The 13,789-nt window shown below is 42.3% G+C and overlaps 1 protein-coding gene across 1 annotated transcript in view; it reads right to left on the bottom strand.

Moving 5' to 3' along the window:
- Positions 1-13,210, bottom strand: part of T265_08085 (hypothetical protein) — a gene marked incomplete at both ends in the record, with an annotated part of 23,401 nt that extends 10,191 nt beyond the window's left edge. The window contains one exon of the mRNA XM_009173784.1: positions 12,622-13,210. Within this exon, the coding sequence (XP_009172048.1) occupies positions 12,622-13,210 (589 nt within the window). The remainder of the gene's footprint in view (positions 1-12,621) is intronic.
- Positions 13,211-13,789: the final 579 nt, after the last annotated feature.

Here is a 13,789-nt window from a genome sequence, read left to right as displayed (position 1 = left end):
AAGCACTGTACGACGAGGACTTGGTTATTACAGCTGACATTGATCATCATAATAATAATAGTATACTTGCATCCATCAGATAAGTGTTTACGCCAAAGATCTACAGTGCCCGGTTACCCGTATAATAATAGAACCATGGTTTAAAGAAGTTGACAAGAAGTTGACATTCATTCATAAATTGCGACTATTCATGTGAATGCTTGATCAAGATGAAGGACCTCCAATACGGGAAACTTAACTGAGACGCACAAAGAATCTAGTTGGGTTACAAAACGACACCAGCTTGAATGACAATATGGTGGTCTGTTCAGATTTTTGTTTTTCTTTCAAAAGCCAATCTTTTTAAATTTGTCACTACGGACTGTAGCCATGAATTCGTTTCCTCACAGCTTAGCGCATCCCATCAGTATCAGCTGTAAATACGACAGATGGACCGTTGCAACTGGTCGAATGCGTTCTTGCGTGACCCATGAATCATATGGTCACGCGAATGAGTGCGATGACACAAAACCACTTTATGCATGTCAGTGAACACGAGCAGGTACCTTGATCAGTTGCACTGACTGACGATTCCAGTATAGTTGCTGTTTCACACAGAAGATGCTCGAAACATCTGGTGTGATGACAGACAGTTGTGTCCGTCACGTCGGGACAAAGAGACTGGGAAGAGGTTAATTGAACCTGCTAAAGAGGAAATCATACAAAGGTTTAAAGGTTTACGAAATGCTCGGCCTGACTAACTCATTTGAAACAGATGGTAACAAATACCAGCCACCATTGGGATGGATTCATTGAGCTATTTATCCGACGCTTTACACTATAGTATGTGAGTTGGTAACTGTAAAATGAAGGAACAATAAACTCGCAGTGATAGTTGGGCTGATGAATTCATCGGTAATGGGGCACTAGTATGGATGATTTATTGATAGGAATTTTATTTGGCGGTTGGTGCTGACTATTTATATGAAGCCCATATTTCTTCACCTGGTCTTCAATCCACAGCTCGACTAAAGACGAAGGAATTTCTGTTGCACTATCGTTCTCACATTTCTAATTGAACTATCGTTATGGATGCTTTTACGGTACCATATGCTTTCAGCTCATTGTGTGCTCAGTTGTGTGAATGAACTGTACTTACTAACGAATATGTCGCGGTGCAAAAGCTCTTCAGCTGGGATTTAGGGTCTGCAGGTTGTTTATTTTATTTCTTGATCACACTTTGTGGCTGAAATCAACCTATTCTGGAAAACTGGGGCGCAGATGACTGTCAAACGGAAGTGAACAAATGTCTCATGCTCACCATCTCCAAGCGCCTCAGTATGACTGGGCTTGATGACCTCAGAAACGAGCAATGTCTTCTGTTTTATCCTGTGATCCACTACCTTGCATCCTGCGCTGAGGAATTCTCACTCATTTCCTTCTCCTGGTGTTGATTTTACCGAAGCAAAATGAATATTGCGGATATCAGGCGCTATAAAATGGTGTATAGTTCACTGTTTGTTCGTCTAGAGGAGCTGGTTAAGTCCTGATTTCAAACAAACAAACGCAAGAATATAAATCAGTTCCAGTGGAACAGGCGCAGGGGAATACTGGCTGCGTCTAAAGACCACGTTGGTGTTGCTGCTCACCTGTCTTCCACACATTGTACACTGCTATTCAAATTGCACCGGCTTTGAAAAGACTATAGGTGCAGCTCTGATCAAAAGCTCGGTGGCGCTGGGAACGCAACCTATAAAACAAAAAGACAACAGCAACCTGCATCACAAAATCGGTTGATATCAGCGCGCTCCGGCGAAAGACCGCTGAACTAGCCAGGATCGAACTTGGCATCAGACATGCAAGCCATTCCGAAAGTTGGTTACTTGGGCAAAAGTTTCCATTCAGACATGTGGCCTCGGGAAACTTTCAGCCTCAACAGCATTTGCTACGTGGTTTCTCCACAATCATGGTGGCGGAATTAACTGTTGGGCGGAATACTCCCAAAACGACTGGCAAGACATCCATTAACCAAAAGTTTTGATCTAGTCCAGTCCTAATACCATATGACGTCAACTGTGAGAAGCCAAGTAAACTGGAGCTCACTATCGGGCATGTGCAGAACAAAAAAGCTCCGAAGAAGACGAGGTCCAAGTTGAGGGTCAACAAATCCTGTACCTTAACAATTCCAGAACAGTAACTCTAGAAATGAATCTGTTACGTAAAAATGTGATACCTTAGTATTACTGCTGAGTCTCGAAATCTGTGATATAACGGACAGTGATTATTTTCTCGGGATCACTTCTGTTTACGTCAAAATATTCGCGTTCCTCACGTCAAAGTGTTTCCCCAGAACACAGAATACACATACAAGGCTAAGTCAATGAAAATTCCTTCCCGGAAGGGGCTGCATGGACAAAATGCCCTCTTTTCAACAAACGGTAGAACTTCTTTTCAAATTTATGCAGCCTACCACAACGGGATTCCCCGACTTTCCATCTACGCTTGGTTGGATCAATCTTGAGTCACTGTGGACAATCGTTCTAAGAGACCGTGTCCTTGTGAAGCTGATATAACCTATTATTTATCCGTGAAAGCTCGGACCCAGTTATAAGCGGCAAGGAGGAAAAGATTCCAACATCGAATCAGGCGTACAACAAGACTGCACATTTTCAGCGGTCTACTTTAACCTCACCATCGACCGGTCACTTAGACGGTGTTGGGAGTATTCTGGTGTCCTCTTAAGTCCAAAAACAGAGATACGCTGATGACATGGTTCAGTTGATCGTTGTCCTGGAAGAAATTCAAAATATGCTGAAGAACTAAACTCATCATATAGCATGTGTAGGACTGAAAATCAACGCGGTCAATACCAAGCTAAACCCCCCTCCAGCATGGACGCATCTACCAATCTACTATTTAAAATGAGACCGAATAATTCAACATGTCATCGACTTCAGATACCTTGCCTCCACCATATTACCCAGTAGACAGGTTAAAAGCAATAGCTTTTCGGCAGTGTCAGACATGCAGCAATACAGTTTAAAGCCATCCTCTGTAGACTAACACGATTTGTTCACGCATGGAAACCAGGATTTTTAATGTAGCCATCAGGGCGGTCCTGATTTGACCTTCGGAGAGAGGATATCCGAAGGTTAGAAGTTTTCGAACGCTGGTGTCTCCAACAAAGTGAAATTTCGTTATCTAGAGGAGGCGCCCAATGGTGAGATCCAAAAAAAACTTTGTCACGATCTACCATACCTGTGTCAAATCTTTCAGCGATGGCGTCTACAATACTTTGAGCATCTGTTGCGTATAAATGATGCTAAACTCACCAGACGAATGTTGGCCAATACACGATGTGAAGGATGAGCTGTAGCCCCGGAAGTCAACTAGGAACCTGACTCAGTGCGGTCAAGAGCCACATGTTTCAACTAGGTCTCCACATGGTCTACATAGTTCATCAGTGAGGCCGAATTTGGATCATGATTGTAGATCTGGCAGCTGACTGCCATGCCCGTATAACGTTAATCCGAGAGACTATTGAACTCGACCAACCCAGTTTCAGGAGAAATTCTTTCGGAATTGGAAATCACCATTAGTGAGGGCCCCTAAAATCCCACAACCGATTGGGAGAGTGACTGAAACCCAGTATTTATACACATGTGGTTGATTACTTACAGTTCAAAAGGATATAGTGCCGTTTATCTGAGAATCATGCAAATCGCGTCTCGTGATCTTGATCTGATGTGCTCTACCTGGAGATTCCTGAGCTTCTCAGGCTCTCACTATCAACGGAACAACTGATAAGTGTTTCTAGATTCTTCAGCTTAGATTGACATTGCTGAAAACCTTATTAGATTCAAAATCTTCTTGTCCTCTACAACTGATTTTAATTTCACGTTTCAAGCCATGCTATACAGAATTTTCTATCTGGAGTTCGAACGTTCTTGCTCTCGAGGTTCGGGTGGGAAAGGCAGACTAGAAAGGGGTGCAATACATAACAACGAAAAAAACTTTGGAAATTCTCAAACTCCTTTTGAAATGTTGTTGAAATGTTTTAACCTTGAAATCAGAGACGAATGATTCATAAAAGCGACTGATTTATGAATTTCTGTAGACGTCTGTCTGACCACTATATCTTGTATCTTTATGTAAAGCAACCACCACAAGCTAACAAGGCATGTACGGAAAAGTCTGGTGCAATCATCTAAGTAGGGTGCGTTTTTTTGGGAAAACTACTTATAAGGTTGCTGAAAACTGACAGCTCACGACTGGTTTCGTCCTTTTTTGGGTTCATCAGCTAGGAGCAATACCCTAGTTTCCTACGTCCCACGTGAACATAAAATGTGAGGTATTCGCAAGTAAATTCATTTGCACACTCATTTGGTTTTAACGGGAGACCAAAATGGATCGCACAATCGACTGGGTTATTATTCAATTAGGGTTTTTCGGGTATTCCGATCTAAGCGGATCTTTGCTGTCATTTGATGTGATTATGATTCCAAGTTGCTTTGTCTGTCGATTCCACCAGACGATGCTGAACAAGAAAACTAATTTTCATACCGAACGCCTGAGGCTACAGCGCAACAAAACTGGTACTCCCGTTCGGCTTCCCACTGCACTCAGTCCGAGAAAAATGCAGATATCGGTTCAAAAATAGGGTGATGACGTACCGACAGAATATAAATCCTCTGGGACTGTTTAATATCAGTGGTGCACAAACTTTCCAGCTATTTGGCCTGTATGTTTGACGTCATCGTTCCCTTCACTTATAAGGGCTACACGAATTGTGAAGTTTACGCACTTTACCACATATCATTCCATGAGAGCCCACTAGTCTCAAGAGTACGTAAAAACAAAACAAGTCATCGTCAATAGAAGTCTAATACTGTCTTTCTTTCTGTCTTTAACGACTACTGTAAGAGCCGAAATGATAGCTAACGCAAATGTCAGCTTGGCCGTCACTGAGATTCGGGTATTGGGAAATTTTGTTTGCTCCGGAACTTTGAAGAAAAATGGTGAATATGCTGAATATGGAGAAGCATTCAGCAGAAGCGCGCCTTCTCTGCTGATCAGAACAGGGTTCATATAATTTGTGCAATAATATATATAGTATATATATATAGCATATATAATATTGTGCAATTTCAAACCTCGGCACATCTTTTTGGGTTTGGATTTTGGCTCAATCTCTTTTGGTGACAACGTGTTAGTAAAAATAAAATCTTATCAGCTGTTTTCAACCAACTTTGAATAGCATACAATGTCGTTGGAATGTTTATATTAATGCCACCTCTGAGTAAGCAGTCCTCTTAGCCAAGTACACCCTGCGAGCCAGCAGTCACTGTGGTGGTAAGACCACATGCACAGTCGGGTGGATTTTGATAACTGCACAAGTTCGTCAACGAAGGACGAACTTAGAACATCCCGGTTTGTTTACGCACACCGAATAGTTGTGGCTCAGGGGTGAAGACCCGGAATTAGCAAAAGTACATTCAACTCGAATATTCACTTTAATAAACTGAACAACCATGCTGATGAACCATATTGTCCTTACTTACCTCTCCTACACTACTTTCCTGTTCTACCTGAGCTACGGTGCAGAAAAACAACAACAAAAGTTAAGCTTTTAAAAAAATTCACCAGTTCGGTCCATGAAATTTCCGCCTGTAATTGTATGGTGATTAAAAGTGACAAAATGAAGCTCGATACGACCACAAGACTTGAACTCTTTTTGTTTGTCCCAACTGACTCAATCCATTCATCAGCTGAGGAAGTTTGGGTGTAAAGCCAGCTCTAGACGTCGAAGATTATGTTGAGAAATGTGGACAATAGTCATCTGGATGTCGGATTCTACGAGGACCGCGTAACTACACCACTCAATGGAGCTGAAACGGACAGGGGTAGTCCAACAGAGAAATGCACCGGGGCCTGCAAAATGCAAAAACGGGCTACCTTGTGTTATTGTTATGACCTTTTCGTACTGATCCACGTCAGTCAACTGAACCTCAAGTTTGAAAAATCAAATCCAATTTGCAGCGCCGTGAAAGATAGCTTGTAATTAGCTTAAGGACGACTGTAATTTCGAAGCTCCACTCGTTAATATTTTCTTCAGTACATTCTAGAAAAAAAGTGGTTTGTAACTCTGCAAGGGATCTGTGAGTTACAGAAGAAATCCGAGACATGGTAAACGGATCTAGGGGTAGAAGAGGAAGAAATTCAGTCTTTTAAAACTTCTTTGAGATTATTTTCATAAAGGAAACTACTCCCAAGGTTGCTGAAAACTCTTCGACAGCGCACGACCGGTTTCGCCCTCCTTGGGGCTCATCAGGTAGGCGCAGTCCCCGAGTTTCCGTCAACCTTATGTTCTACTTGAGATAAGGCGTTGGAGACGTTCAAACTGAACCGCCACTGAATTATGCAGATTTGCGACTGAGTGACATGTTAAAGAGAAATATCGGGAGCCCCTGTCCACATTTTTCATGCGGAAAACTTACACAGATAAATATGTTTGCTTGTGGTATCACAAGTGCCTCTTAATTTTGTAGTTGGATCACTTCAAAAGTGGAATCTGTGGAACCCATTTAGTTCCTCAAGTTGAATGGAGTTCATAAAAGGAATTCTAAAGATTAGGACCAGTAACTTTGTTTCCTAATGAAAATGCGGCGAAAATGTAAGTGATTTCCTCCTGTTTCGCTTGTGAGTGTTTTGGCGTTGCCTAAACATAACGTATTACTGTTAAGGTTGCTTTGCTTGGCCTACAGAAAGAATTAGTTACGTCTACATGTATACGAAAACCCTTGGTGTGCACATAAATTTTGAGGCTTGAACCTTCCGCATCTGCGCAAGAATTAGATAAGTCAAAGGTCAGAAAAGTTGGCAGACATTCGATCTAGTTGACAGAAAATACGTTGTGTTTTTTTATTGTCCGAAAACACCATTCATACAGTAGTAACATCAGTCTCAATCAAGCGGTACCTTGTGTATTCACTTACTGCCTGGTATATTTAATTACCAAAATGGATTCGAGGATTAGAAGACAGTCTAGAGCAATGCATTCGGATCCATATAGTTCAGCGTGCGCATTTCACTAGTTGTGGATACCCACCTCGCACTGCTGGGAACCGAATAACCCTTCCTCAAACTTTACATTTTTTTGAAAGATCACTCATCACAGTAGGCGCACAAATGGAAGCTATCAGCACAGGATGCTCTATGCTGTGTTTGAAAGTGTATAAATCGATGGAGAACGCTGGAGTCCATTCTATTTAGTTTGCGGTAATGGCTGTCTGAGAACTCTGGAAACTAGAGAATCCACTACGCCAGAAAAATCTAGATCTAAATAACCACTGTCCTACACACAATTCATACTAAACAGTAACACTGTGCTGTATCATCTGTTTGGTTTTGAATATGACCAGTAGTACTGACGAACTCACTGCGATTAGGAATTGTGCATCGTAAGGAGCAGAGTAAATGAAATGTTCACGTCTATTCCCTTAACTCTTCGTGGATGTATTAAGTGTAACTGTACGACGCGTCATTTGGTGGTCTGCAAATAGGCGTTTAAAGTGTTCAAATAAAGGGCCGGATGGATATGAAGGATACATGACGTTCCGGTGGATTTTAAGAATCCTGACTGAAGAGTCCAAAGAGTTAATGCAACCCGACCAGTTGCCGGGTTGTGTTTTCGACAATCGAGACAACCTTGAAAATCGGTCAGGTGTGAACCTGCTTGTTTGTCCGGAATTGAGCTATTGAAGTTGAACTAACAAGCTCGTTTTTTATTCCAAGCGAGCGACATACAAATCCCGACACGGCTGACAGTATGCTTTGAGACCGAGTCTTATTAAGAAAGAAACTCGACCCCAAGTTGAACCGGGTAGAAGAAATGTTCAAGCGAGAGGGGTGAAGACGAAAGTAGATCGCATATGTTTCATCTAGCTGCAACGACAGTAGTGAAATGGCCCGGGCCTCCAGGATTGTAAGCAGTATGGAGCCCTGTTGCTCAAAGTTCATCTGACAACTACCCACTTTCCCAATGAATATGGACTGGTAAAACCATATGAAAACCCTGAAAAGTTGGTCATGCAGGATAGTCGTGAGGGAAAATTCGATTTAGTGCACATACATAACAACTTAACATTACTGGGTGAATCGGTTTTTGTATGGAGTAGTTCACGCTGAATGATATCACCAAGCTGACTTGCGCTGTCACAGTAATCAGTGGCCATGGGCTAAAGCAGAGCAAGTACTGTCAAAGTGAAGATTCAGTTAAACCTAAATGGGTGGATGATTCTTCTGTGAAACTTGCTGAAATAAATAATCATGCCACTTTTTTGAGGCCACAGAATTTAGAAGTTGAACGTGCAAGTGTTAGGAGATGCTTCAAGGGGACATTTAGCTGGGTCGTGGGTTTAAGCTAGAGATCCTAATTTAGAAGGAAGTGAACTGGCGTTCCAGGGTCAAAGTAGACCTTTAGTCAAGGGGCCAAGTATGATACACGTGCCAAAAATGGTCTTCCTCTTGCTCGCAAATGCAACTCACCTCAGAGGACCAGTGATTGAGTGGCCTATGCTCTTTTCTTTAGACTACCGTTGTGAGTATGTGAAGGTCTCTGTTTTGCTACCAGCTTTTCATCACAGACTGGTCTGTTCAACCTGAGAATCGAAAGCTTTTCCCCCTAAGACCCAGTTAAACAGGGGCTTGTTTTCGACTGGCATGACGCGAACAAGCACTACGAATTACTTGATGCGAATACCATAGCTTCCATTGTTTTACCTGGGTGTATACGCACAACAGTTTCTTTATATTAATCATTTCGACCTGGAGGAATGAGCTCTGCTACGTGAATCGTTTGTGACGGATTGATGGCATTTTATCACATCGCTCATTGAGGTCGGAATTGCCTTGCGAAGGAACTGATCGGGTCAAAGATGAGCTCTGCTAGACAATTGGACGATGTTCCCGTGGTCCTCCTATGATGTGCATTCTTAGATAGACCCTGAACAGAAGAACTTAGGTTTGAGCAGGTTAGTAGAAAGGGATAATATTAGTCAAGTTGAAGTTTCAGCAAAAGGAGTAAAACAAGATTAGCAGTATATTGGGGCTTCCAGTAGACTTACTGACGCATCAAATGCGAAGACAGGTCTCATGCGATTCCTGTTAATCTATTTTAAACCCTCCGTGTAACGGTCAGGTTGACCTGAAAAAAGTGTGCGCTTTTACAAACAGACACCAAACTCATCAAAATAAGAGCTCTAAGAAAAAGAAGAGCTTTGAATTTAGGGACCCGGCAATGCTTGATGGCCAGGCTGCGCAATAGATCTGAGCGTGTAAGGTTCGTAAAATATGTGTAGGGTTTCCATAACATTTTCGTCAAACTTATTACCATATATACGTCAGGTTAAATGAACAATATCATGCTGTATGGTGTTTTTTGCATTGTGTCCACTCATGATAGTAGCTAGCTATCTGAGCGAGTTAAAGTTGAATGGCCGTATTCCTTTTGTCCAGCACGCACCCCTCTTTTTGTCACCCTAACGTGGCATGGGATTTTACTGTGTGACTCACTCAGACCATCCTAGTATTATTTTACGGGACTCAGCATGAAGACTTGTCCCCTGGGATCACGTTCCCAACAGATGCCATAATGGTCTAGTCAAAGACGGTGAAGATGTGATGCTCACCACACGTCTGCTGGGCCCACGGAACGGGCTGTGGACAAAACAGGGCACACTGAAGCTGTGAGCTAGTGCCTGAAGCGATTGGTCTGAAAGAAATTTGACACCTTTGGTTATTGAATGCGAATAAAGTCCCATAGATGTGTCACCAAATAACTGCTGAAAAAAGGAGCTTTCAGGCTTTCAGAAATCAAAACAAAGGTTTGTTTCAACGGCGATTTTTTTCGAGTGTGTTCAGGGAAGTAATTCCGCTCCTTCGAAGTTTACGGTCACAGGATTTATGGAAACTGGGTGATTCAAAAGTATGTTTTAGCATACTGTGATTCCTCAAAGTAAAGTTCACTCGTAAACAGTCGCCCTAAAGGTATACTACCTATTACAGTATTTTCAAGCAATGCTCGCTGCAATATCTGGGATGGTCTAACAGGAAGTTCAAAGTTTTCGGCGATATTCTTACAATGAATGTATGCGACCGTGAAAGACACGCAATTTTTCGGGTTTATGGTTGCGACTTAAACGTCATCTCAAGACTTCTGTTGAGACATCGCGCGAAAATGCTAGTCAATCTTACAGCTGGATGTAGTTCTTTTTGTTCAAAGTCAGGTCGACCAACTGCACGAACAAATATGAATACAATTAATATAGCGGCATTATATAATGGCAGCCAGTTTATTCCGCAGGTCACCAGACAGATTACTCTTGAATTTTTCCTCAAGTAGTGAGCCGAATGTGGACAGATCCACCGATTCCGTGTGTTGGTACCCGACTTAGCACGTAAATGTTAACGTGATTTTAGCACATACTGAAAGCTATGGCTATCGTATTCAGCTAACTCGAAACTAGAATATTGGCGAAATACACTCATTTGCAAACAAATTCGGTTTTTCGAGAGATTCACCCTGATTCCAGGTGAGTCCCTCAAAAAAGCAAATTAGTTTGCAAATAAGTGTATATTCGCTAATTTCGTGCAATTGGTTTTCAAGTAGAACATAAGTTTGGCGGAAACTCGGGGACTGCGCCTACCTGATGAGCCCCAAGAATGGCGAAACCGGTTGTGGGCTGTCGACGTATTTTCAGCAAACTTAGGAGTAGTGCATTACAAATAGAATATTACTTGGGCTCAAAAAAGCCGTTTACACGGTTCCGTCTAACCGTTATTCTGAGTAATCCTTCGCCACAGGAACTTCATGTTTGTGGAGTCAGAATACGTAATAATAAATACAAGGTTTCCCGAGTGGGAGAGTGTCTGTGCTTGGTAAATTTGTTCTGTGGTTATCTTTTCCAGAGTTGGTGTCTGGCTCCTCCTAAAAAGCTTACATCCAGCTGTGACTCACCCGCAGTGGCCAAAAAATCTGGTGATTTTTTAAGGCAGGATTAGGATGAGAGAACTACAGACATCAAGTATTTGGCAGCCAAGGCAACTCTGAACTGATTTGGGGACAAAATAGAACTCTCTCGCGGGAGAATCCCTACTGGATGGTTAGGACAGTAGTTTGCACTTGAATGAGGAAGCGCGAGCATCTACACCCAAAAAATGCGTGGTGATATGGAAGACATTTACGCCTGTAAACTGTGATGATCCGTGCAAAAGCCATCGGGGACACTGGTTCTTCGATGGAGGATAGTAAAGCGAAAGTGGACAGATTGGCAAAGCTACACATTCATCTCAAAAGCATTCCCAATGTTGGGGTTTTTTGAATTGGTAAACTCTAATTTTGGAGATGTCTGAACATCGTACAACTAGGCCATCGATGTAAAAGTGGAAATTTATTTCCGGAATAAGATTTTTAAAGCTGAACGTTTATAAAATGCATGAATAACTAAACTGGTGATGCAAGAATGCCTCTCAACAACGAGCAAAACGACCATAACGAAAGATTTTCAGCTCTTTTTTAAATTTTTATCCAATGGAGCTCTCAGCACCATCTTTCAGACAAACAATTTTCAAGGCAACAAAACGTCCGGGAACTCCATTATGATGGCAAAGTAACAACTTTTGTAAGCGTCAGAAACTGAAGGATATGCCTCAGTGTTTGCTAATTGAGCTCCTTTCTAATTTAAATATCTGCACACCCACCATGGCTCGTGACAAGTCTATAAAGATGGCTGCGTCATTAATTCCAACGTGACCAACTATATTGCTTTAATGTGTATTAGGTCCGCTTTCAAGTGTTCATGCTTCATCGCATTCCTATGTCAAAGGCGCCGGCAAATCAGGGATTCTGTCCCGAATCATTGGTGCTTGTCGGTCAACTAAGAAGGAGACAAACAAAAACAAATAGCCCAAAACAGTACTCTGCTAGAAATCTGACCAACACACTGAATCGTCACACAAACACACACCATGACGATTGCGTCTGTCGTCATTTCTCGTTGTTCAGATTCTCTGCTTACAAGACTGCGTTTTTTTTGTCGGTCAGCCGAAGGAGTGCTTGGCTAGAAAGGAAGAAGTGAAGGGCTTGTAGCCAGTCCCCAGAGAAATGAAAAGTAAGCCTAAGAAATTTGCTAGCAAATTAGTAGGAGTGAGTAGGGGGCTATTGTATTCTTTACTAACTGCACTGGACCGCACTGGAAAGAGGCAACTCCTGTAGAGTCTAAACTAAAATTTTCTGTAATCCCTAGTACCCATGAAGAAGCTGATATTAGGACACTTACATTGCGCTAAAACGTTTAGTAAGCCTAAGACATTTGCTAGTAAATTAGTAGGAGTAAGTAAAGGGATACTGTATACTTTACAAACCATATTAAATCAGAGTACTGAGATCGGTCGACTGCATTGGAAGGAGGCAACTGCTGTAGAGTCTAAACTAAAATTTTCTGTGATCCCTAGTACCTATGGAGAATCTGACATTAGGACACTTACATTGCGCTAAAACGTTGGCACACATTGTTTTTAGGGCACTGTGAATAGTGAATTCCCATATGGAAGTTTCGTACTCTCTCTCTAAAACGAACTCACCCCCTTCATCTTGACCGCTGGCTGACGTGCTTCTGATGGATGGGATTTTTGGTGAGTGACATGTCGCACGGACTTGCCGATGTTTAGCAATGGGGTCCACGAAGACGTCACGTTTCTTCTCGACATCCAAACTTGAGCAATCAAAGGCACGATATGTGGCTGACGCAAGTAATTCAGAAGTAGGTAGGTATCTACCAGCCCATTCTGAGCTCTCATTTTGTGGCAGGTGTGCTTTTAACCCATGTAAGGCTGAGTTGCAGACCTTATATGCGACATCAGCCTCCAAAGTGACCTCAAGACTTGTAGACAGATGCTTCGGTGAATCTGATATGAGGCCATCCGTGGGTTTACGCTGGAATGCGCCCGAATCGACTGTGTTATATCTGCCTAAATCTTGTATATCCTCAGCGGTAGATTGCCTCAAGTAAAGACTGGAGTCAACTGTGGTATGTTGCACACCATTTTGATCATGTCTTACAATGTGATGCGGCAACTGAGAGTTCAACGACTCGGTTGAGTATGGATGACTGGATGCTGAGTTGTGATTGGTTAGTTCTCCACTTGTTAGTAGGCAAGAGTATGAGAGCATTCTGGGCTGCAAGCAAATTTACTCAGTGTCAATGAAAATAATTGATTTTGAAGGATGCAGGTGTATTGGTGCTGAATGCATAACCACAGTTGGGCGGGCTGGGCTCATTAGAAGGATAACAAGAGGAAATGTAGAAAGAATGAGAGGGTGGTTGATCAAATTGAATCAACACTAAATCGAGTTACGCCACAGAGGGTGATGATAGGTTCCATAGTGACAATACTAATAAAATCAAATTTGGGAAGCGTTGCTGTCCACAACGATCGGGAGCAATGAGCTCCTAATCGAATTTGACAGGAAGCCGTGGTCGCATCAAATTAGAGTCGATTTGTACGGAAACGCAAACCTGCATACACGCACATACCAAAACAAACACACCAGGTGTCCATGTGTACCCACCCCGGTTGGGGAAGAAAAAAATCTCTCTGCTAACGACCTGCTTTAATTTAATTGGATATATGTTCTTGGTGTAGACTAATTTCTTCTGGTTTGCATATGTATGGGGTAAATGCAGGGACAGCTCTGTAATCGGCTGAAACAGATCGATACTGCTTCTCGCAGTCTCTTCCGATAGACCCA

Source organism: Opisthorchis viverrini (assembly GCF_000715545.1).
Source record: "Opisthorchis viverrini unplaced genomic scaffold opera_v5_199, whole genome shotgun sequence".
Lineage (NCBI taxonomy): Eukaryota > Metazoa > Platyhelminthes > Trematoda > Opisthorchiida > Opisthorchiidae > Opisthorchis > Opisthorchis viverrini.
The sequence above is the reverse complement of the archived record's forward strand: the minus strand, read 5'-3'. Positions and strand labels throughout refer to the sequence as shown.